At 43.8% G+C, this 21,604-nt stretch overlaps 1 protein-coding gene across 3 annotated transcripts in view; it reads right to left on the bottom strand.

The window, feature by feature from the left end:
• The window catches only part of ADAD1 (adenosine deaminase domain containing 1), a 72,294-nt gene that overhangs the window by 30,539 nt on the left and 20,151 nt on the right, over positions 1-21,604 (bottom strand). For all 3 annotated transcript variants that reach the window (XM_037735484.1, XM_017520311.2, XM_017520312.2), the window contains one exon: positions 3,827-3,952. In XM_037735484.1, coding sequence (XP_037591412.1) covers positions 3,827-3,952 — 126 coding nt within the window. The remainder of the gene's footprint in view (positions 1-3,826; positions 3,953-21,604) is intronic.

Genomic DNA, 21,604 nt, shown 5'->3' with positions numbered 1-21,604 from the left:
CTGAAATTATTCCCCCTGAGAAAGAACTGGAACAAGACAAGGATGTCTGCTCTCACCATTTCTATTCAACACAGTACTGGAAGTCCCAGCCTCAGAGCAATCAGACAAGAGACAGAAATAAAGAACATCCAAAACAGTAAAGAGGGAGTCAAACTGTCACTGCTTACCGATGAAATGATTGTATACCTAGAAAAACCTAAAGACTCATCCAAAAAGCTCCTAGATCTGATAAATAAAATTCAGTAAAGTTTCAGGATACAAAATCAATGTACAAAAATCAGGAGCTCTGCTATACACTAGCAGTGACCAAGCTGAGAATCAAATCAAGAACTATACACCCTTTACAACAGCTGCCAAAAAAATAATTTTTTTTTTTTAAGGAATATACCTAGCCAAGGAGGTAAAAGACCTCTACAAGGAAAACTACAAAACACTGCTGAAAGAAATCATAGACCACACAAAGAAATGGAAACACATCCCATGCTCATGGATGGGTAAAATCAATATTATGAAAATGACCTTACTGCCAAAAGCAATCTACAAATTAAANAAGGGAAACAACAATACACTGCTGAAAGAAATCATAGATGACAGAAACAAATGGAAACACATCCCATGCTCATGGATAGGTAGAATCTATATTGTGAAAATCACCAAACTGTCAAAAGAAATCTACAGAACCAGTGCAATTCCCATCAAAATACCATCATTGTTCGTCACAGAACTAGAACAAAAATCCTAAAATTCATATTGAACCAAAAAAGGGCCTAAGTGAGACTAATCAAAAAGAACAAATCCAGAGGCATCACATTACCAGACTTCAAACTATATACTCCAAGGCTGTAGTTACCAAAACAGCATGGTATTGGTATAAAACTAGGCACACAGACTAAGGGAACACAATAGAGAACCCAGAAATAAAGACAAATACTTAAGAGTCAACTGACCTTCGACACAGCAAACAAATACACAAAGTGGGGAAAGAACACCCTATTCAACAAATGACGCTGGGATAATTGGCAAGCCACATGTAGAACACTAAAACTGGATCCTCATTGCTCACCTTACACAAAAATCAACTCAAGATTAATCAAAGACTTAAGTCTAAGACATTAAACCATAAAAATTCTAGAAGATAACATTGGAAAAAACATCTTCTACATTTTGGCTTAGGCAGAGTTCATGACCAAGAACCCAAAAACAAATGCAACAAAAAACAAAGATAAATAGATGGGACTTCAACTAAAACGCTTCTGCACAGCAAAAGAAATAATCAGCAGAGTAATCAGACAACTCATAGAGTGGGAGAAAATCTTTGCAAACTATTCATCTGACAAAGAACTAATATACAGAATCTACAAGGAACTCAAATCAGCAAGGAAAAAAACCAAATAATCTCAATAGACAATTCTCAAAAGAAGATATAAAATGGCCAAAAAACATATGAAAAAATGCTCAACATTACTAATTATCAAAGAAATGCAAATCAAAACCACTATGCAATACCACCTTACTCCTGCAAGACTGGTCATAGTTTAAAAATTAAAATAATAAAATAATAATGGATGTTGATGTGGACGTAGTGTAAAGGGAATTTACACTTTTACACTGCTGGTGGGTGTAAACTAGTACAATCACTATGGAAAACCGTATGGAGACTCCTTAAGGAACTAAAACTAGAATTATCATTTGATCCAGCAATCCCACTGCTGAGTATGCAGAGGAAAAATCGTCTTTTATATGAAAAATACACTTGCCCAAGCATGTTTATAGCAGCACAATTTGTAATTGCAAAGATATGGAACCAGCCCAAATGCTCATCAATCAATGAGTGAATAAAGAAATTGTGGTATGCGCATGTACACGCACACACACACACACCCCCCCCAGGAATAATACTTAGCTCTAAAAAGGAATGAAATAATGGCATTCGCAGCAACCTGGACAGAGCTGGGGACCATTATTCTAAGGGAAGTAACTGAGGAATGGAAAATCAAACATCTTACGTTCTCACAAGTGGGAGCTTAGCCAGGAAGGGACAAAGGGATAAGAATTGTATAATGGACTCTGGGGAATCGGGGGGTGGGGTGGGGGGGAAGGATAGTATGGCGGTGAGGGATAAAAGATTACACACTGGGTACAATGTAGACTGCTTGGATCATGGGTGCACCAAAATCTCAGAAATCACCACTAAAGAACTTATCCACGTAACCAAACACCACCTGTTCCCCAAAGCTATTGAAATTAAAAAAAAAAAAAACAGTAAGACAAAGCTTCTAATTGTACATTTTAAGTATGTACTGATGGTGTGAGTTACTCCAGGAATGTTCATTTGATTTTACTCAGGCTTTTCCTTCTTATATTCACACTCATATTATCTAAAACTACATTTATTATTCTTATCCATGCTCTTCTCCAATCAGCTTCACACTAGCTTCTAGATTCCATATGGATGAGGAAATATGATTATCCTCTGTCAACTTTAAATGTTGGTATTACTTTTTATTCATGTCACTTCCTCTATCATTTACTTACTTTGACCTTATCAAATACATTTTTAAAAAAATGTATTTTTCCCTTTCCATCTCAACTCTAATGTAGGTACCCCATTACAACCACATAATTGCGATTCCATAATTCAGGTTCAATCCCTGCAATCTTTTAAAAAATTGTCAACTACTGTTTAAACGTTAATTTATCTTAATTATTACAAATGAAATTAGGCCTTTTACTAAATGCCAAGTACTATGCTAAATACTTTATTGACATTATCATATCTAATTCTAGCAACTCTTTGAAGTTGGGTTGTTATTGTTTCTATTATATCTATTTTTAAGAAATGAGAAAAAATTAAAGCACAGAGATGTTAAGTATATAGTTTCCCCAAAGTAATTTAAGTAGCAGAGCTGAGTCTGATTAATGCTTCCAACAATTACAGCCCATTGTCTATCATTGCTTGAAATCACAGCTTTGATTGATCTTATTAAATTTAACTTTTGACTGGTTTGTAAGTCACTCCATAATCTGGCACTATCAATCTAACTGCATTTTGTATTACTCTTGTACACAGACTAATCTGTACTAGCAATAAATTTACCTCATTGCCCCATAAAGAGTTTTCCTACTGCTGCTTCCCTCATTCCTTTCTCTCTGCAAAAATGTCTTCCTTTCTGCTATTTATCCAAATTTTATCAACTCCTAAAGTTACAGCTTAAGTCTCACCTATTCCAAAAGATTTTAAACCCTATCATTTCTTTCCTATCTATGAATTTAAGTCACACATTTTTTGCATTATGGAAAAAAAATTTTAACTTTTTATCATCTTAAACTTTCAACTAGTATATATATTTACTCTGCTCACTTAGATCATAACTCCTTAAGAATAGGAACCAAATCTCAAATTGTTTCTATTTATTTTATACTGTGTATTTTAGAGGATTAACAAAAGAACATAGAATCACAACATTACGTCCACAGGAATAAGATTTCTGTATTTCAGTCTTTTTTTACTTGAAAACGAAGAAAAGATGCTATTCTTAATGTTGTTATTGAGGACTAGATTTCAGGAAGGTAGTGGTGCCAGCAGGGCTAAGGTTTAAAATGTTAGGACTTTTCCCATTTTGCAGTTCTCTGTTGGGTCCTGGTCAGTGTGCTTTATCTCTACTTTGGTGAATCTTTGTGATTAATGACCCATACTTACTAGAAAAAGTCATTTCAAATCAATGCAACACCACTGCAAACAGGGGCAAAGATAGTTAACTAAAATATTACTATTAGATTATTACAATATTAGTTTTTCTAACACATCCCAAATATTTGGACTTACCTCTTTCAATTATAAAAGCAGCCAATGAATTGCTGTATTTCAGGCATTCTGAATGATTAGAAATTAGTTGATTAAATGTTTCCTTAACGATCTGTGAAATCTTTGCATACTGAATATATCTCCCTTCTAGAAAAAAATCAAAATGTGAATTTCAAGAACATTGTGCTCTTCCCAGAGCTGCTGCTAATCTTATTATAAATTTACAATCAAATTACTTAATAATTTATAGGCAACTGTAAGCAAATTTATAGTTTAGGTCATAGCTGAGATTTCAAAGTATTCAATTCTAAAAGAACACAAGTTATTCAGCATTTTGGATAACTTAAAAAAAGATGTGTATTACATACTAGAAGACTAATGGTTTATATCTGTAGATTTTGTCTGATGAAATATTCAAAAGTCATACAGGATACAAGATAATTCCTTGTGGTACAGGGCTGTGCCACACTTTGCAAGATGACCAGCACCCCACTGAATGCCCTAATGACAACCAAAATACACTCTCTTGTTTGTCCCATTGAGAATTTCTAAAACCCACTAAGCATTTAGATTCTTGACATAGTTCCAGGTCCTCACTAAAAAAGATACAGATTGTGAAAGAGGAGGAAGCTAGCTCTAAGTAACCTAAGGTTACCATACAATAGTTTATAACGAGAACATACATCAAAAGTTATCTATGGATTCTTTGTTAAAAACATGACAGAGCTTGAGATTCTAGAGTAGGGCCCTGGAAATCTCTGCTCTGTGTGTGTGTGTGTGTGTGTGTGTGTGTGTGTGTGTGTGTGTGTACATATATATGTATATATATAAAATATATATATAATTGTGTATCTCATAAAGAATCACTGTTTTAGAGAATGAGAGGTTATAGAATCACTTAATATGGTGTTTCTCCAAGTTTGGTTGTAAACCACTGATATTTCCTGGTGTTTCATCGTGGCTGCTGGTGGTCTCGCAAGAGATTTAAAGTCCATTTAGTACTTTCAGAGGTGTAAAAATACAACAAAATTTTCTTCTCATGCATTGCATATATTTGAAATGTATAATTTCTACAGAAATCTTATTACCTGCTTCATAGTCATTATATTCTAAAAGGTAGATAAATGCTAAAAGTACATTATTCTCAGCTAGCATTCCACTAACTGGACACACCTCATTTCAGTTAATCCATTTATATGTTTTTGTTTATATTAAACTTGCATTTTAAAAATATTATTAATATTCTTCTTGGAAAAATAGGTAAATTCATATTATCAAAAAGAACAGTCACAAAGTTAATCACAAAATGAAGCTCTGAGAGAAAGCAGAGCAAACTGCTGGCTCTGTTTATCACTGAAAACTTAAGATATAGGGAGAAAGCAGTTTACATTACATGATTTTTTGAAATTTAATGTTTTAAAAAATAGAAACAAGGCATACATTCAAATGTTTCCCTCAGATGCAACCAATACTAACAGTTTCTTATGGACATTTTGAGAAACAATCCATAAATATAAACATACATAACTTAAATAAAAACTAGAAATGCTAAACCCTTTTACATTTACTTAGTCTTGGACATCAAAGGCAGAAATTAGTATTAGTTCATTCTTTCTAAATGGTCCCATTGAATGAAAATACCATACTTTAATCATGTCTTACATATAGTTAAGCAGTTAGTTTGTGTGATGATACAGGTTTAAAAAGTGCACTGCAATTAGTGATGACAGGACAAAAATTATATATGTGGCAAGAAAAACCTTTTTTTTTTTTTTGAGACAGGGTCTCACACTGTTGCACAGGCTAGAATGTAGAGGCACAATCATGACTCACAGAAGCCTTGACCTCCTCAGCTCAAGCAATCCTTCCACCTCAGCCTCTTGAGTAGCTGGGACTACTCCTAGAGTGCTGGGATTATAGGAGTGAACCACAGCTCCTGGCCAATGATAAAATTTTTTGCTATGGATGATCATAACATTTGACAATCAGTAATACACCAATATACTTCTTGATCATAGATTAGTTGAAAGAAATAAATATTGTGAATAGAATTAAGCCTTTTTTTACTAAATGTATCTTACTGTGTATGTGAAAGAATCAGGAGCAAATACATACTGTTTCCCTATAAATGTGTGCTGGCTGTTGAAGGAATGAAACAGTCTCACAAATTATTAGAGGTCAGGGATGAGGTAGAAACATGGCACATATAATGCCAGATAATACTGTTTCTTTGACATCAAGTTGCTAATTTCAAGTAACAGTATTACGAGTAGCCTGAACTTATCTTCAGGGATATATCATTATTTTTAATGAAGATATGGTCCAGTTAAAAACATATAGCAAACTAGGCTGGTGTGGCAGTGGGTCTATAATCCCAGCACTTTGGGAGGCCGAGGTGGGCAGACTGCCTGAGGTCAGAGTTTGGGACCAGCCTGGTCGACATGGTGAAATCCCATCTCTACCAAAAATACAAAAATTAGCCAGGCATGGTGGTGGGCACCTGTAGTCCAGCTACTTGGGAGCCTGAGGCAGGAGAATCCGTTGAACTCGGGAGGCAGAGGTGTTGCAGTGAGCTGAGATCATGCCACTGCACTCCAGCCTGGGTGACAAGAGCAAAACTGTCTTTAAAAATATATATATATATTTTAAAAAATATAAAATATAAAAAATATATATATTTTTTAAAAACTCTCTCTATATATATACACATACACACATATGTATATATACTCGTTTGTGTGTATATATATATACACATACACACATATATGTGTATCTCTCTCTCTATATATATATACATACACACACACATGTATATATATACATATATGTATATACATACGTATATATACACATATATGTATATACATACGTATATATACACATATATGTATATACATACGTATGTATATACATATATATGTATATACATACGTATGTATATACATATGTATGTATATACATACGTATGTATATACATATATGTGTATATACATACGTATGTATATACATATATATGTATATACATATATATATACATATATATGTATATACATATATATATACATATATATGTATATACATATGTATATATAAAAGAAAGACAGAGAGAGAGGGAGAGAGAGAGAGAGAGCGAGCACAAACGCAAAGCAGATAGGCTGGGAAATAGTGTAGTGACTACCTCTATAACTGGCACAACAAGAGGTGTTCAGGAGACTTGAGAGTCTCAAATCTGTTTTCTTCAAAAGCTGTAACAGCCAATACTTGTCTTTCCTCATATAGTTAAAGAATAGGTGCTTTTGTGGCAAGACTGCTGGCCAGTTGTCTTCTTCTTGCAGGAAGTAAAACTAGCCTTGTTGAATAATCCATTGTCTTGGTGTGGATTTTTTCCGATGTTATAAACCTGTTTCTAACAAATTTGTGGGCTTGTCTGGGATTCTGTTTCCCCTCTGAGGCAGTCCTTGGTCCTTTCTTGTGGGGAGGCACCCCTCCGCCCTATTTGTGGTGGCCTCGGGGGAGAGAGCCAGGACTTACCCAGTGTGAGGAATAAACCTGGATTCTCAGCACACAGCAACACAGAGGAAAGAGATTCCAGACCATGGTGACCAGGGGCCTCAGCCAGGCAACCTCATGCACAAGCCAAGGTAAGAAATGTTGCAAAGAGGCAACAAATTACTTCCTTGGTGGTCAACTTCTGGAGGGTGAAGTGTGTGTGTGAATGTGGTGTTGTGGTGTGAATGGTGACAAGTCCTGCTGGGGAGCAGCCAAGGAGGACTGCATGAATAAGAGTTTAAGGGACCCTCAGAAGGGAGGAAACAGGTAAACCTCCCAGGGCAGTAAAAGCAAGAAATTCCTAGCTTGAGGAGTTGAGTCTTCCTTAAGCTTAAAGTTTTTACAATGGAATAGGCAAAAGATTCCCAGTTTAGGCAGGGCTGAGTCTTCCATAAAAGGAACAGGCAATTGATTTCCAGCTTGGGGGGTTGAGTCTTCCATAAAAACAGAATAGGCAAAAGATTACCAGCTTGGGTGGCTGAGTTGAAGAGGAAGACCCAGGCATCAACTTCCCCTTTTCATATGTAATTCCTGAGGCTGTAAGCCAAAACTCTTTTCATACGTAAAGCTATAAACCTAAGATTCTTCCACGTGTAACATCTAAAGTATAAGCCTATAAAAAGGCAGAACCTTCCTTTATTAGGTGAGCTGGGTTTTGGACAGATTACCAGCCAAGGCTCCTGGCCGAATAAACCCTCCTTCCTCCTGTATTGGGTGTCCGAGAGATCCATTTCCTGTGGTCGCTCCTGCTACATTTTTGGTGCATTGGCTGGGAAGTGACTCTTGGATAGCAGACGGCAGGAAAAAGTCTCTTAGGTGGTTTGCCTAGTCCTGTGGTGCATCCCTGCAGGGGGACTCCTGCTCACTGGGGTGACGCATCCTGAGAACACTCCCGGGCAGGTATTTGCCTGGTGGAAAAGCGTCGCCAGAGTGGAGCAGGGAGGCCCTGCAGTGTGGATCCATCCAGTGGCTGAACACCAAGGAGGAACCAGTATTTGGGGAAGCCCAGACCACTGAATTTGGTAAGACTGAACCCAGGAAAGTAGCCAACCCCATTTTGGGTGGAAGCATGGCCTGATCACCCATGGGTGCCAGATTGGCACTTTTGAAGGTAGCTCTCTAACTAACCCCGGAAGCTTTTTGCTTATGGTTTTGAATTGGAAGGAGAGCAACTGGACGTGTATCTGTGTGTAGATGTGTCCAACCAGACTCATCAGTCATAAAAGGTATTAAGGGCCTCATGCGTTGACCAATTTGTAAGAATTAGAGACAGCCACATAAGGCTGAGTAAAGAAAACGCAGCTCTCTCTGTAGCTAACCTTGGAAGCTTTTTGCTTTTGGTTTTGAATTAGAAGGAGAGCAATTGGATGTGTGTCTGTGTGTGTAGATGTGTTCAACTGGACTCATCCACCGTAAAAGGTATCGGCCCATTAAGAAGGGCCTCATGCATGGAGCAATTTGTGGGAATTAGAGACAGCCACCTAAGGCTGAATGAAGAAGCCTCTGGGCGTTGTAAAAGGATTGAAGGGAATGTAAATCGGAGAGTGCGCTGTGCTGCATCTTGCTAGGCGGGAACTGCTGTAAGTGAATTAACACTCTCCTAAATGTGGGAATCATTTCTTTGAAGTGTTAATATGGGTCACTCCCATAGCAAGCCCACCCCTTTAGAAACCATGCTGAAAATTTTCCAGAAGGGAGTTAGTGGGAATTATAAAGTAACTATGACACAAGAGAAATTAAGGGTTTTATGTAGGGAAGATTGGTCAGCATTTAGGGTACATTGGCCCCCACAGGGGACCCTAGACAGGTCCCTTGTCTCCAAAGTAAGGCATGAAGTTACATACGGTGAGCTAGAACACCTTAATCAGAGCTAGAACATCTGAATCAATTTCCATACAAAGACTCGTGGTTGCAGTTAGGGTCGTGGTTGCAGTTAGTGCTAAACCCTCCGAAGTGGCTAAGAGAACAGGCAGTGACTGTTTTAGTAGCCAAGGGACAGACTGCTAGAAACCACCATCCCCCTTGCTACCAAGAAATGTGGACTCCCAAATCCAGGTAAATTCAGTGGCAGAAACAGGCAGGATTTGCATTCATGAATACTTCAGTTATTGGAAGTAGCTAACCAGGTGTTTGTAAACCAAGGGGCGGTAAGCCAGAGGCAAAATCATAGGGAAAGGGAACGTCAGGCTCAAGGGAAGGCCGACTTGATAGCTGCTGCTATGAGATGAATGCCCCAAAGAGCATGGAGAAAGGGGGTTCCTGGAAAGCCCCACAGTCTGCCCGCCTGCACCTGTAACACAATCAGTGTGCATTCTGTCGAGAAATAGGATACTGGAAGAAAAAAAAATGTCCGCAGTTAATGGGAGAACAGGGCGATCCTAAGCACAAGGATCCAGATAAAAGTAAAGAGGCTCTGTTCAACCTAATGGAAGGGCCACTGGACTAAAAGAGAGGAGGGCTAGACTCGCATGCCCTCAAAAAGCCCATAGTCCAGACGACAGCCCTGTAACTCCCCAGGGAAAAAACAGAACCAATGTTGTTAGAGCTATTAAGGTGTTAAGAGAACAGATTTTCTTGTACTTAATGTACTACCCCTGCCTCCCTTCTCCGGCAAAACCTGTTATGCAAATCAAGGGCCACTATCCCATTCAACAAAAGAGACTCCCTGCAGCTAAAACTGCCTCCATCCAGGGTTATCCAGGCTCTCATTGTCCCTTGGGAAGGAAGGTGGAGACTTTCTAGCCAGAAGCAAAAGACTGATAATATCGCCCAGGCCCATGCAGGGCTTGCGTGGCTTTGCACCCAACTCCTACATGCAGTTGGGATTATTGCCAGCAGAGGATAGTTGGTTCACTTAATTGGACTTAAAGAATACCTCCTTAGCACTGGACTGGCCTTGGAAGATCAAAAACTATTTGCATTTCAATGGGAGAAACCCAGAAGCAGGTGTAACCACTCAATACATCTGGACCCAGCTTCCCAGGGGCTCAAAAACTCTCTCATCATCCTTGGGGAGGCATCAGCCCACGACCACCCCCCAGAAGCTTCTTGCTTGCAGGCTGCCCTCATATACTGATAACCTTCTACTGGGACACCACACTGCAGTCGGGTTTGCAAACAAATGCCTTACTTCGGCACCTGGAGGACTGTGGTGATAAAGTGTGTAAAAGGAAAAGCGCAGATTTGCTAAAAAGCAAATGCAATATCTGAGGCTCACCATCCGGAAGGGGGAACGCAGCCTAGAAGCAGACAGGAAGCAAGCCGCTTGCAAAGTGACAGAAAACCTGAGACTAAAAGGCAGGTGAGAGAGCTTCTGGGAGTGGTGGGTTTTGTACATTAAGAACTTCCAAACTTCGCAGTACTAGCCAAACCCCTCTATGATGTGACAAAGTGGGGAGACAAGGAGCCCTTTGAATGGGGATCCCAGCAGTGTCAGGCCTCTCAGGAACTAAAAATGAAACTAACGTCAGCTCCAGCTTTGGGGCTGCCTGATTTAACGAAGCCGTTCCCATTATATGTGGCAGAAAGAGAAAAAGTGGCAGTTGGGGTCCTAGTCCAAACAGTAGGACCTTGGTCCAGGCCTGTAGCTTACCTCTCCAAGCAGCTGGATGGAGTTTCCAAGGATGGGCCCCAAGCTTAAGGGCCCTGGCAGCAACTGCTCTGCTAGTACAAGAAGCAGATAAGCTAACTCTGGGACAGAACTTAAATATCAAGGCACCTCAGGCAGTAGTGGCTCTAATGAATACCAGAGGGCACTATTGGTTATCAAATGTTAGGCTGACCCAATACCAGGGCCTGCTATGTGAAAATCCCCGCATCACCACTGAAGTCTGCAACAACTTAAACCCCGCTACTTTGCTCCCAATGTCAGAGGGTCCAGTTGAACACAACTGTGTTGAAGTCCTGGACACAGTCTATTCCAGCAGGCCTGATCTTTGGGATCAGCCATGGACAGTAGTAGACTGGGAGTTGTATGTGGATGGGCGCAGCTTTGTCAATCCATGAGGGGAAAGATGTGCAGGCTATGCCATGGTAACTCTGGACACTGTAATCGAGGCCAAAACCCTGCCTCAGGGCACCTTGGCTCAGAAGGCTGAACTCATTGCTTTAACTCGAGCCTTAGAGCTGAGTAAACATAAGGTTGTAAACATTTAGACTGACTCTCGATATGCCTTCCTGACTCTCCAAGTACATGGAGCACTATACAGAGAGAGGCCTGTTAACTTCAGGGGGAAAAGAAATAAAGTATCAGCATGAAATTTTGCAGCTGCTAGAAGCAGTCTGGAAGCCCCAGAGGATGGCGGTCGTGCATTGCTGAGGACATCAGTGGGCCTACACCTCCGTGGCCATGGGAAATTCCCAAGCTGATTCAGCAGCTTATAAGGCAGCATCTGCCCCCTACCGAACAGCAGTTACAGCCCTGCTGATACCCCAGATCCCTGATCGAATACCTATTTAAGGAGGAGAGAGACTTTCTCGAGACAGGGGGCAACTGATTAAAGAAGGATTGATCCAACTGCCAGATGGAAGAATAGCAGTACCACAGCTGCTGGGGGCAGCAGTTGTACAAACCGTACATGAGACAACTCATTTAGGTCAAGAGTTGCTTGAAAAGATGTTGGGCCAGTACTTTTACATCTCACACTTAGCAGCCTTGACCAAAACTGTGGCACAGCGATGCATTACATGTTGGCAACACAACGCAAGGCAGGGTCCAACTATTCCCCCTGGAATTCAACCTTATGGAGCAGCTCTGTTTGAAGATCTCCAGGTAGACTTTACTGAAATGCCCAAGTGTTGAGGACATAAATATTTGTTGGTCCTGGTGTGCACATACCCTGGGTGGGTAGAGGCCTTCCTGACTAGAACTGAAAAAGCCCATGAAGTAACCCATGTGCTGCTTCGAGATCTTATCCCTAGGTTTGGACTGCCACTGCACATTGGATCAGACAATGGAGCAGCATTTGTGGCAGATTTAGTCTGGAAAACAGCAACGGCCTTGGGTATCACCTGGAAACTGCACACTGCCTACTAACCTTAGAGTTCCAGAAAAGTGGAAAAAATGAACCAGACCATCAAAAACAGCTTAGGGAGTGTGTCAGGAAACAAGCTTAGAGTGGGTGCAGGCACTTCCCTTGGGGTTATTCAAAATTAGAGGCACCCCCTTTAGGGAAAAAAGGATATTCCCCTATGAAGTCTTATACCATAGGCCCCCTCCCCTACTCTGGGCACTCGTAGGAACTCCTCGGGAATGGGGAGAGATTGAGTTAGGATGCTAGTTACCAGCTCTAAGGAGATTTGCTTAGGATACTTCAACCCAAGTAAATAACAAATGCCCTGTAAGCCTTTTTCTCCCCAGTTCACCCTTTCTCACAAGGTAATCACGTGTGGATAAAGGACGGGAGTACAGCCCCTCTAAAGCCACAATGCAAAGGACCTCAGGCCTGATCCTGACCAATCGCAGCCTGAATCCACCACAGCTGAGTAAAAAACCAGCAACAGCTGAGACTTAGGCCAAGGCAAGGACTGCAGAATCACTTTAAAAAGAATAAGCCTTGCTCCAGCCACACCCCAGAAACTGGCTGGTCCACGCACAGCCAAAGCATGAGGAAATTCATCATGGGATTTGTTCTTCTTAATATTTGGACTTGCACAGTAGGAATATTAACTAATTTTGAAGAATGCTCTCAGTGTGTACACCAGGTAGGACATAAAAGTTACTGCCATTCTTTTGTCCTGCAGTTCTTATAAATGTATGGGAACACAGAAGCAAAGCTGTTTATAATGGTACTCAACATAAGGTGTGTAATCTGTGAGATGGACAGGTAGCTGTGTCATAGGCATGATGAAGCGCTCTTTCTTCCCATTATCTGTTAAGACAGGTGAGCTGTTAAGGTATTCAGTTTACTCCAATAGGGAGAAAAGAAACCTAAAAATAGAAGATAGGACAAATGATAAGTGGCCACCGGAGAAAATTATTGAGTATTACGGGCCGGCCACATGGGTGGAGGATGGCTCATGGGGATACCGGACACCTATTTACATGCTCAACTGGATCATCTGGTTGCAGGCTGTTTTTAGAAATACTCACTAATGAAACGGGCAAAGCTCTGTCCCTCTTGGCCCAACAAGAAACTCAAATGAGAAACGCAATTTATCAGAACTGGCTGGCCCTAGATTCTTTGCTAGCAGCTGAAGGGAGAGTCTGTGGAAAATTCAATCTAACCAACTGCTGTCTGCACATAGATGACCAGGGGCAAGCAGAAGATATTGCTGTGCAAGACATGACCAAACTGGCACACGTACCTGTACAGGTGTGGCACGGATTTAGCCCTGTGTCCTTATTTGGAGGTTGGTTCTCATCCTTGNGGGCAAAGCTCTGTCCCTCTTGGCCCAACAAGAAACTCAAATGAGAAACGCAATTTATCAGAACTGGCTGGCCCTAGATTCTTTGCTAGCAGCTGCCGAAGGAGGAGTCTGGAAAATTCAATCTGGCCACTCCTATTTGCATATAGGTGACCAGGGGCAAGCAGTAGAAGACACTGTGCAAGACATGACCAAACTGGCACACGTACCTGTACAGGTGTGGCACGGATTTAGCCCTGTGTCCTTATTTGGAGGTTGGTTCTCATCCTTGGGAGAATTCAAAACCCTCATCATAAGTGTTATAATGATAATAGGTGTTTGTTTGCTGCTCCCTTGTCTACTCCCCCTGTTCCTTCAGATGATTAGGGGATTCATCACTACTACAGTTAGCGAAAAAATGACATCACAAGTGTTTTATATGAAACATTATCAGTTGGTTTCTTCAGAAAATCTGGAAAGTGACAATCAAAGTGAGACTGTAAGGCCAGTTGCCTCGCCGGGAGCTTGGACACGCCCATCCCTCTCCGCGCCTGAAAACTACGTCACCACTCCACACTCGACATCAAGCCCTGCACTCAGCATGTAGCTCTACCACGTAGCTCCCCCAATGCCCACTCCTGCACTCCGCACCCGAATCTGCACTCAATACTAGACTCTGCACTCAGCACTTAGCCCGCTGTTGAAAAACCCTGCCAAAATTTAAAAGAAGCCCTGCCAAAACCTGCCCAATAGCATTTTGCCCCATCCAGGTCCCACTCCCCCTGGGCAGCCCGCTCACCGGAAATCCCGCCTACCTACCAATAGCAGCTTGCCCCGTCCACGCCCTGTTCCCTCATAACCAACAGGACACCCTCACTCACTATAAAAACCCCATGCCTCGGGAAGTCAAGTGCAACTTCTCTGGCCCCTCTTTCCTGGACCACAGAACCTCACCTGGGAGCTAAATAAATTGGCATTTAATTTTCTTATGCTAGTCTCAGTTTCCTCATTTTAAACTCGGCAATAACCCTTACATTTGGTGCCGGAAACCCGGGAGGACTTGTAAGACCCCTCCAGGGGGAAACGACTCCTCCACCTGAAGCCGGACCAGGGAGCCACTCCGCCATGAGCTAAGACTTCTGTTGCCCATAGCCTCTCCTGCTGCCTGCTCTGTGGACTCCCTGCTCATAATCGTGGCCACGTCGGGGACTCCTTCCCGCCGTGGGCCCAGGGCCCCGGCCCCATTCCGAGGACCTGAGCGTAGAGGAGACGTCCCTACACTTTGTCTTCTCCCTGTAAGGGGTTTCTCAGGGTCAGGAATCTGAGGGAGACGTCCCCACCTTCCTGAGCCCTCCTGCAGCCTCCGGTGTTCGGTGGCGCGGCCCAGGATGCCGAGCCGCCCTTCCGATCATCTCCGTGGCAGCAGCCAAGGTTTGGGTAATCAGAAGCCCCGTTTACAAACCTGGGCCCTGCCCAGGAGCAGGACCAAACCCCTGGCTTACAATCTCAAACTAGCCCTTTGGCATACAAGCGCCCATCTATGAAGTAACTGTACTTTCGGTTTCTCTTCCTAATCTTGAGTGAGTGAGTGAGTGAGTTTATGTGTAGTCCCACAGCCTGACGGCTATGGGACTTGTGTGGGCCTCAACCCACGGTTCCATGGGGACATCATAAGGCATAATGGTGATTCACCTCAGGAATCTGAAGGTGACCAGGCCCGGGGGTTATACGGGTACACCTTAGCCAAGACGCCTTGAAACATCCCTTTGGGGACGTGGCTGAGAAGGCATCAGACTGGTCTCCCATCTGGGGGGCATCCATCCTTTGTCTGTCAACCCCACATGTGGCTCTGTCTTTACTGTAGGTTCACCAGTTTTGTTGGACTCCTGTTAGCTGATATACAGTGGGTGAGGCCTGCTTCCCTTGAAGTAACAGATATTCTACAGTGGGTAACAGACCACTGGCTGCAGGGAACCTTTACTGAATTCAGGCCCCTAGAAATAACTCTGTTCCCCTTTCTCCTCCTACTCTTCTTCTACCACTGAGGTCTTACTTCCTAGCCGTGTCTCTCCTTTGTTTCCTCTAGTCCTTCCATGTAGCAGATAGTCCTAGCCCTGTCTCTCTTCATTTTCTTTCTTATTATAATCACTGCAGCCTGCAAGTTCTCTCAGCCACTCCCTCCGGCAAAGGAGTACTTCTGCCCGTGTTGGGTATAATACCTTTCCGTATCCCTTCCTCACCGCTGACTAACCCACAAAAAGTGAACTATGGGTAACCAGGAATCCCGCCCAGATCCCAAGTCACCATTAGGATGCCTGGTTCAAAATCTATCCAAACAGGGTCTTTCCATAAAAAAGAAAAGGCTGCTCTTCTTCTCCACCGTGGCTTGGACTTCAGGCCCACCCCTCACACCTCTATGTGGAGAGCAGAACAGTCTGCAGGAAGCAGTCCCTTCACTTGAACTTCTTGGCCTCCTGGATGACTGATGTGGCCCAAACTCAGAGACCCCCATCACCCTTGCCGACCCCAGGGTAACGCTGCAGGTAGCGGGTAAGTCCATTTCCTTCTTAGTGGATACGGGGGCTACCTATTCTGTATTGCCTTCCTACTCAGGACCTAGCATACCTTCCCAGGTTTCAGTCATGGGAATTGATGGAAAGCCCTCCTGTCCTAACCAAACTCATCCCTTAGCCTGTGTCCTTGAGGGACACCCCTTCTCCCACCCCTTTCTAATCATACCCTCATGCCCTGTCCCCCTTTTAGGATGAGATACTCTCCAGACTTTAGGGGTCACCCTCCAACTCACTGGCACCCCACACTCAAGCCCATCCTCCACCCACCTCCTATTGCTACTCCTAACCAGCACTGCCCCCTGTCTTGATCCCTTGCCTCAACCCCCTATCTCTCCTAATGAAGTTAATCCCTTGGTATGGGATACCTCCAAGCCTGTGGTGGCCAGACATCACACGCCAGTTACAATACTTCTCACAGACCCTACCCACTTTCCCTCATGGCCTCAGTTTCCCATCTCAAAAACCCACTGCGAAGGCCTAAAACCTATCATCACCCAACTTGTGGCCCAGGGACTCCTTATCCCCACCAGTTCCCCTTGCAACACTCTTATCTTACTGGTCCAAAAGCCATCCGGCGACTACCGCCTAGTTCAAGACCTGTGCCTCATCAATGAGGTGGTGGTACCCCTCCACCCGGTGGTCCCCAACCCATACACCCTATTATCCAACATCGCCTCTACTACCTCTCATTTTATGGTTCTTGACCTCAAGGACGCCTTCTTTACCATTCCCCTTCATCCTGAGTCTTACTTCCTCTTTGCCTTCACCTGTACTGATCCTGACAGCAACCTGTCACAGCAGCTCACCTGGACAGTCCTGCCCCAGGGATTCAGGGACAGCCCCCATATTTTCCGACAAGGCTTAGCAGCTGACCTTAGCTCCTGCCCCCTCCAACCCAGTCTCCTCCAGTAAGTGGATGACCTATTACTTTGTAGCCCCTCCCTCTCCATATCTCAGCAGCACACTGCCACCCTCCTCAACTTTCTTGGATCTCAGGGGTACCGGGTATCTACCTCCAAAGCACAGTTGTCAGTCACCTCGGTAGTCTACTTGGGCATTTGCCTCACCCCCAAAACTACGGGCCTAACAACAGACCGCCAGCAGGCACATCTTTCACTGCAGCCCCCGGAAACTGCCGACCAGATTCTCTCCTTTTTAGGATTTGTAGGATTCTTCCATCATTGGATACCTAACTTTGCCGCTCTGGCTAAACCTCTTTATGTGGCAGCTAAGGACACATCTACAGGACCCCTCTCCCACCCTGGGATTGTAAAACAAGCTTTTAAAACCCTACAAACTGCCTTGTCCACAGCACCCCCACTCCAACTGCCAGATCTTAACCGCCCCTTCCACTTGTTCACTTATGAAAAACAAGGGATTGCGGTTGGGGTCTTAACCCAACCCTTGGGTCCTGTATATCGTCCTGTGGCCTACTTATCAAAACAGCTTGACACACAGTCAGGGGGTGGCAGCCTTGCCTGCGGGCCCTGGGAGTGGCAACAGAACTTACCAAGGAATCCCTGAAACGTACCTTGGGCCAGCCCATCTCGGTGTTCTCTCCTCATCGGCTAACCAGCCTTCTCTCTCACAAATCTCTCACTCACCTAGGACCCTCTCACCTACAGGAGTTTCATCTACTCTTTATTGAAAATCCTTCAGTCTGCCTTCATCCCACCTCTCCACTCAACCTGGCTACTTTGCTTCCCCTTCCATCCCGTTCCCCCTCCCCAGCCCATTCCCGCCCTGAATAGACACATCTGCTAAACCTCGGGAGGGCCTGTCTGACCTTCGCCTATCCAACCCAGACCTTACCTTTTATGTAGATGGGAGTTCAATAGTGACAGCCAAGGGGCGGTGAAAAGCAGCCTATGCAGTAGTCATAGATTCAGCCACCCTCAAGGCACGTCGCCTCCCCGATGAAACCACATCACAAAAGGCAGAGCTCATTGCCTTAATCCGAGCTCTCATGCTAGCACAGGGAAAGCGAGAAAATATCTATACTGACTTAAAGTATGCCTTTCTTATTACCCACTGCCACGCTGCCCTCTGGAAAGGGCGGGGATTCCTTACTACGAAAGGGTCCCCCATACTCAATGCTACCCAAATCTCAAATAACACCTCCCACCTTTCTCCTGGTTAACTTTAGTTCGGCAAGGTGCTAGCATGTTGAATTTAGCCGGAGCCATAAATTTCACCAACTGCTTTTTATGTGCCTCCCTCAGCAAACCCCCCTTGGCTGCAGTTCCCTTCGGCACTGAGTTCAATCTGTCACAATCACCTACGGGGCCTAGCACCACTTTAACGGGTATCCCCTTGTTCAAAGTGCACTCTCAAAATCTCTCTCTCTGCTATGGGATGGCCAACAGCTCCAGCTGCAACACCACAGTAAAAGTAAAATCCTCCCTTTACGTGCCTCCAGGAGGATACTTTCGGTGTAATGGGACCCTAACCAAAGTTATTAATGCCTCCCTTCCCTTCCCTTGCGTGCCTGTCACTTGGTCCCACAGCTAGAAGTATATGGACAAGCTGAGTTCCTATCCCTCATCACACCGTCCCCTAATCACTGGAGCAAATGAGCAGTCTTCCTCCCAGTAGTGGTTGGCTTCTCCTTAGCATCTTCTCTAGCAGCAGCTGGAATAGGGAGTGGTGCCCTGGGCTACAGTGTCACCTCAGCCATTCCACTAGAAGACAAACTCCGTGTAGCCAATGAAGTGTCAGCCACCTCTCTAGCCTCCCTCCAGCAACAAATCACGTTGCTGGCCCAGGTAACTCTCCAAAACTGATGGGCCCTAGACCTGCTAACAGCAGAAAAAGGAGGTACCTGTCTGTTTCTTCAGGAACAGTGCTGCTACTATGTCAATGAAACAGGCCTTGTAGAAGAGAACGTCGACACTCTCTACCACCTCCAAGAAGACCTCCGAAGAAAACAGAATGCACCAGCCTCGTCTCTCAACTGGTGGCAATCCCCCATGCTTACCTGGCTAGCTCCCATTATCACCCCCATTATCATTGTCTTTTGCTAATGCTAGCCCCTTTTTTCCTCAGGTTTTTACAGGCCCCCATAAGGGAAATTTCCAGGGTAGCCGTAAACCAGATGCTGCTTCACCCCTATGTCCGACTCCCAACCGAGGCACCGGCCAACTGACCCCCATCCCACCCCTACTCAGCAGGAAGTAGCCAGAAAGAAGCGGTGTCCTATATCACCAAAAGGGTCATAATGTAAGGCCAGTTGCCTCGCCAGAAGCTTGGAGATGCCCATCCCTCTCCACGCCTGAAAACTACTCACCACTCTGCGATGGACATCAAGCCCTGTACTCAGCATCTAGCTCTGCCACATAGCTTCCCCAAAGCCCACTTCTGCACTCTGCACCTGAATCTGCACTCAACACTAGACTCTGCACTCAGCACTTAGCCAGCTGTTGAAAAACCCCGCCAAAATTTAAAAGAAGCCCCACCAAAACCTGCCCAATGGCATTTTGCCCCATCCAGGTCCCGCTCCCCCTGGGCAGCCCGCTCACCGGAAATACCGCCTACCTACCAATAACAGCTTTTTCCATCCATGTCCTGTTCCCTCATAACCAATCAAGATACCCTCACTCGCTATAAAAACCCCACACCTCGGGAAGTCGCGTGCGACTTCTCTGGCCCCTCTTTCCCGGACCACAGAACCTCACCCAGGAGCTAAATAAATTGGCATTTAATTTTCTTATGCTAGTCTCAGTTTCCTCATTTTAAGCTCAGCAATAACCCTTACAGAGACCTCTCACTAATATTATAGAGTGGTGAGGGTCTCAAAGGGGGGAGGTGAAGAGGAGGCCCAGGCATCTCAGATCAACTTCCCCTTTTCATGTATAATTCCTGAGACTGTAAACCGAAACCCTGTTCATATATAATACCTGAGACTGTAAACCAAAACCCTTTTCATATGTAAAGCTATAAACATAAGATTCTTCCATGTGTGACATCTAAAGCATAAGCCTATAAAAAGTCAGAACCTTTCTTTGTTAGGTGAGCTGGGTTTTGGACAGATTACCACCCAAGGCTGCCAGCCGAATAAACCCTCCTTCCTCCTGTATTCAGTGTTCAAGAGATCCGTTTCCTGTGGCTGCTCCTGCTACAGTCTTCCATGAAGGGAATAGGCAAGAGATTCCTAGTTTGAGGGGTGAAGTCTTCTGTAACAAATGATAAGGTATTGCCATTTTATTTGGACTAAAGAACCAATCCTCAAGCCTGTAGTTGTCTGGCCAAAATTTGGGTTGGAAGAGGATTAGGTCTGTCCACTCTTAATAATGTATGTCAACAAAAGCCCCGTCTCACAAGAAGAAATAGACTATGCTCTCTGTTGGCAACAGGGTCCAGTTCTCCTCCACCCATTAAGAAAAGGAGGAAGACAATCAGAGAGCAGTCTCACTTAAAGTCAGGAGCAGTCTCACTTAAAAAGGGTGGAGCTTTTACCCGTGAACAATCCACATGTAAATGGGATCCTTTAGATCATCTTCCCTGTTTCTAGCTCCGGCTCCTGCTCCTGCCATCCACGCAGTACCCTCTTCTCCGCCCCAAGTGGCGGCTGCTGCCCCAGGACCTAACCCAGAAGTCCCCACTCCCCCATATAACCCAGGCTCTGGGAGCTAGTGTCTCAAAGGCCTGATCATTGACAGCCTGAGTGTTCTTCCTTCAAGAAAGGGCTCCCAAGGAAGATAGAGCAACACAAAAGAGATAGTCCAAGTTTTCCTTTCCCCTCTTCTTCCAAGGAATCAGCTTCAGCTTCAAAGCTTTTTTTTTTTTTTTTTTTCTCTAAAGGAAATGCCTCAAAGAGGAGGCAGGGTTAGTTTTGTGAAGCCTCAAGGAGGAGTTGTGGTTGGATTTGTGAATGCTCCCTTAACTGCTTCTAAGGTCCAGAGTCTAAAGAGAGAACTTAAACCATTATTAGATGACCCTGATGGGGTAGCAGAACAGATTGATCGGTTTTTAGGTCCCCAGTTATATACTTAGACCGAGTTAATGTCCATTCTAAGTATTCTCTTTTCAAGGGAAGAAACAATAGACTTGGAGAGCCAGAGAGAGAGAGAGAGAGAGAGAGAGAGAGAGAGACAGGCAGAGAGAGAGAGACAAGGAGGCAAAGAGAGGAGAGATAAAACAGAGAGATTAGGAAGAAGACAAAGAAAAATTAAGAAAGTTATAGATATAAGAATGCACCTTTAGTAAGGAAAGTTATAAAACAAAGAAAGTTAAGATTGTGATAGTTGTGAAAAATGTTATAAAAAGGAATTTACGCAAGAAATGTACAATGTTTGTTTTAAAAGTTTAACCGTTTTGAAATGTTAATTGT

Source organism: Cebus imitator, unplaced genomic scaffold (assembly GCF_001604975.1).
Source record: "Cebus imitator isolate Cc_AM_T3 unplaced genomic scaffold, Cebus_imitator-1.0 Scaffold824, whole genome shotgun sequence".
In the NCBI taxonomy this organism is placed as follows: Eukaryota; Metazoa; Chordata; class Mammalia; order Primates; family Cebidae; genus Cebus; species Cebus imitator.
Note: the sequence above shows the minus strand (reverse complement) of the source record. Positions and strands in the feature narration are given on the sequence as shown.